Source organism: Kryptolebias marmoratus, linkage group LG12, assembly GCF_001649575.2.
Source record: "Kryptolebias marmoratus isolate JLee-2015 linkage group LG12, ASM164957v2, whole genome shotgun sequence".
Taxonomy (NCBI): Eukaryota; Metazoa; Chordata; class Actinopteri; order Cyprinodontiformes; family Rivulidae; genus Kryptolebias; species Kryptolebias marmoratus.
This window is the reverse complement of record NC_051441.1, coordinates 7913881-7917982: the sequence shown is the minus strand read 5'-3', so window position 1 is coordinate 7917982 and position 4102 is coordinate 7913881. Positions and strand designations below refer to the sequence as shown.

General features: G+C 36.1%; 1 protein-coding gene across 1 annotated transcript in view; it reads left to right on the top strand.

The window, feature by feature from the left end:
- The first annotated feature begins 649 nt into the window (after positions 1-649).
- LOC108229317 (myosin heavy chain, fast skeletal muscle) overlaps positions 650-4102 on the top strand; it is a 4507-nt gene continuing 1054 nt past the window's right edge. The window contains exons 1-11 of the mRNA XM_037978692.1: positions 650-755; positions 930-977; positions 1935-2158; positions 2569-2712; positions 2814-2970; positions 3106-3133; positions 3220-3331; positions 3419-3511; positions 3591-3654; positions 3761-3859; positions 3950-4096. Of these exons, the coding sequence (XP_037834620.1) occupies positions 1955-2158; positions 2569-2712; positions 2814-2970; positions 3106-3133; positions 3220-3331; positions 3419-3511; positions 3591-3654; positions 3761-3859; positions 3950-4096 (1048 nt within the window). The 5' untranslated portion in view covers positions 650-755; positions 930-977; positions 1935-1954. The remainder of the gene's footprint in view (positions 756-929; positions 978-1934; positions 2159-2568; positions 2713-2813; positions 2971-3105; positions 3134-3219; positions 3332-3418; positions 3512-3590; positions 3655-3760; positions 3860-3949; positions 4097-4102) is intronic.

The following is a 4102-nucleotide window of genomic DNA, read 5'->3' as shown; positions in this document are numbered from 1 at the left end:
TTATATTTACGAGAAATAGTTTTCTGGTGTTAAATGACTTCTCCTGACTTGCATCCAGACTCCATTCCCAGGAGATTCACATCACATATCCAGTACAAGCAAAAAGTTCTTTCAGAATTCTATTTCAGATGTCTTAAGTATGTCAACCCTTCTGTGAATTTAGAGGGGTTATTGGCTTTGATTTCAAAATTAACAAGTCCCACATACATATCCTACATATGGTTTGTTCTTAAAATATCAGGAAGACATATTTGTCAAGGAATTAAATGCACTTTTGCTATTTACTCTTAGATAAACTATGAACATAGCCTGTACATCATTTATAAACACAATGAAAATTTTAAATTTGCTCCAAAATGAGTTAAGTATCTAATATTATATTAAGTAATTATTCAAGTAGTTAATAATATATTGAACTTTTAAAAATGAAAATTGAAAGAAAATGATGTGTTAAAAGTTTGCTGGTACATAAAATGTTAACTTCCTTATAATTTATTATTTTAAATTTATCTGCAAAGCAATGTAATGTTAAAATTACAATTATTACATACAGTTAATTTAATCATGTGTTTTGCTACGTAATACTAAATGAAAGATGATATAATTGTTTATTTTCGACATCATCAACATCAAGCAATGAGGTGTCAAGCATTCCTGACCAAACTGAGTGGGTCACATAGGCTGAGGAGGCAGGGCTTTATGCATAAAAGCACCAGCCCTGGACATTTGCTCTAACTGAAAGGCATCTAAGACAGGTGAGTGCAGTCAATGTTTTCCATACTTTGCATCTGTTGGAGTTCTACATCATATTTCTGTTAATTAATACAAAACATGCTTCACTGATTAACTTTATAAATTTTGAGCCATTGTTTAATTGAATAGTCGTAGCAATATTTTATAAATTGTGTTTTTTTGTTTTTTTTTTGTAGCACCTTGCCATACACAACACCCGAAGAATTTCTGTTGCATCAGCGGAGGTATACCTAACTAGAGCATATCTAAACCTAATAAAGTTACTGGTGGTATACACTCACCAGCAACTTTATTCGATTCACTTGTTCATTTGCTTGTTACAAACAAAGCTAATCAGCTAATCACATGGCAGCAACTCATTGCATTTAGACATCTAAATGCAGTGAAGAGAACTTGCTGAAGTTCAAAACAAGGATGAGGAATGAGGAATAAATTTAAATGTGAGATGATTGTTGGTGCCAGACGAGCTACTCTGAATATTTCAGAAACTGTTGATCTACTGGGATTTTCATGTACAACTATCACTAGGGTTACAGAGAATGGTTCAGAAAAGAGAAAATATCTAATGAGCAGCATTTGTGTAAGCAAAAATGTCTTGTTAATGTAAGAGAAGAATGGGCAGACTGGTATGAGATGATAGAAAGGCAACAGTAACTTAAACAACCACTCTTTACAACCAAGGTCTGCAGAAAACCATCTCTGAACATATCAAACCTTGAAGCATACGGGCCACAGCAGCAAAAGACCCCACCGGGTGTCACTCCTGTTAATTGGGAACAGAAAACTGTTTGCACAGGCTTTAAAAAAAAGAGAATAGAAACATATTACCTGGTCTGATGAGTCTCGGTGAACCATAGAAATGATTGTGCATGAAAATCCCAGTAAACAGCAGTTTCTGAAATACTCAAACCAGCTAGTTTAGCACAAACAATCATGCCACATTTAAAGTCATTTTAATCCTCTTCCCCATTTTGATTATCAATTTGAATTTCAGCAATAGTTTTCACTACATCTAGATAGATGCCTAAATGCATTGACTTGGTACCATGTGATTGGCTGATTAGCTGTTTGTGTTAACAAGCAATTGAATAATTGCACCTAAAAAAGTGCCCAGTGAGTATATAATTCTGTTGTTAGTTGTGGATTTACTTTGTAGTAATATCACAGTCTCACATTTTCAGGCTCCACAAATAGTGCCACCATGAGCACAGACGCTGAGATGGAGCAGTATGGCCCGGCGGCCATTTACCTCCGGAAGCCAGAAAAGGAGAGGATTGAGGCTCAAACAGCCCCATTTGATGCCAAAACAGCCTTCTTTGTTGTTGATGAGGCTGAGATGTATCTCAAGGGGAAATTGGTGAAGAAAGAGGGTGGCAAAGCCACTGTTGAGACTGACTCAGGGAAGGTAAATGTGATTATATTATTATTTATAAGCTGTTTCTATTTTGTTTTTGTAGTTTAGAGCAGTTTTCTAAAGTTATATATAAGTAAGAACTTTAGTGAAGTTTGTACTTTTAGTTTTAATACAGAGCCAACACTTGTTGCAGCTTTTTGTTTCTAAATTGTGGCAGTATAGTAGCTAGAGCTGTTGCCTCAGTGCAAAGAAGATACAGGTTCGCCTGACATCAAGGGGCCTTTCTGTGTGGAGTTTTCATGCTCTCATCTTGCATGCATGTTTTTTTCTGGATACTCAGGTTTCCTCACACAGATCAAAATTATGCATGTTAGGTAATTGGTAACTCTAAATTGAGTTGGTTAAAAAATAGATGGTTGAATATTTTAAATTGTGTCTAAACACCTTTTATCACTATTTAGACCGTTACTGTAAAAGAGGATGACATCCATGCAAGGAACCCTCCAAAGTTTGACAAAATTGAGGACATGGCCATGATGACCCACCTCAACGAGCCTTGTGTGTTGTTTAACCTTAAAGAACGTTATGCATCATGGATGATTTACGTGAGTTTTTACTTTAATGAAAACTGTAATAAAAACTTAAATATAATTTTTATCGACATTTGAAAGTGGTCAAACATTATTTGTGTTTTCTGCTCTAACAGACCTACTCTGGGTTGTTCTGCGTGGTCGTGAATCCCTACAAGTGGCTTCCCGTGTATGATGCTGTTGTTGTAGCAGCATACAGAGGCAAAAAGAGGATTGAGGCTCCACCCCACATCTTCTCCATCTCTGACAATGCCTATCAGTTCATGCTCACTGGTAAGATACAAGTTAGAACTAACACAGAAATGTGTTTAAACTATGCCAAAGCAATATGTAACTAAAAAATATGAGACTGTAAGACAAAAACAATGACACTGGAACTGATGTGAAGCTTTTGTGTTTGTATTTCAGATCGTGAGAACCAGTCTGTTCTGATTACGTGAGTTTACCAAAAATTTAGTTCTGCTTTTTACATTAACTATACAAATTGATCTGATCAATGAAAATGTGTCTCATATACACCAGTGGAGAATCCGGTGCCGGAAAGACTGTCAACACCAAACGTGTCATCCAGTACTTTGCAACAATTGCAGCTCTTGGTGGAGCCAAAAAGGAACAAACCCCTGGCAAAATGCAGGCGAGTTAAACTGTGTAGGAAGACACTTTTTCACCAAAAGTATATGTAAGAAAATTTGATGCTTACATAAGTAAATTGTTTTTATAGGGCTCCCTTGAGGACCAGATTGTTGCTGCCAACCCTCTGCTAGAGGCCTATGGTAATGCCAAGACTGTGAGGAATGATAATTCTTCTCGTTTTGTAAGTATTCACATGCTAAATTCTCTGAGACATTTAATAACTGGTCTCATCTAAAATCCATTATGACTATATTGTTTAGGGTAAATTCATCAGGATCCACTTTGGTACCTCTGGAAAGCTGGCTTCAGCTGATATTGAAACTTGTGAGTTATAATAATAGTGTTATCAGTTTTAAAATCTGGTATTTGGCTAATGATTTAAAAGGTAATACAGTCACCCCAAAGACTTACTTAAACATATAATTCCTAGATCTGCTGGAGAAGTCCCGTGTCACCTTCCAGTTGTCTGCTGAGAGGAGCTACCATATCTTCTATCAGCTGATGACAGCCCACAAGCCTGAGCTCATTGGTGAATTACCAAAAATCCTAAAACTGAATTTTAAAAAAGAGTGACCAATATCACACATGAAAAAACAAAAATTTGTGTTTTCTGTTCCAGAGCTTCTTCTGATTACCACCAACCCCTATGACTTCCCAATGATCAGCCAGGGTGAAATCACTGTCAAGAGCATTGATGATGTGGAAGAGTTCATTGCAACAGATGTAAAAATACATTTACCTTTCATTATGATTCCTATACTTAATAGTAAAC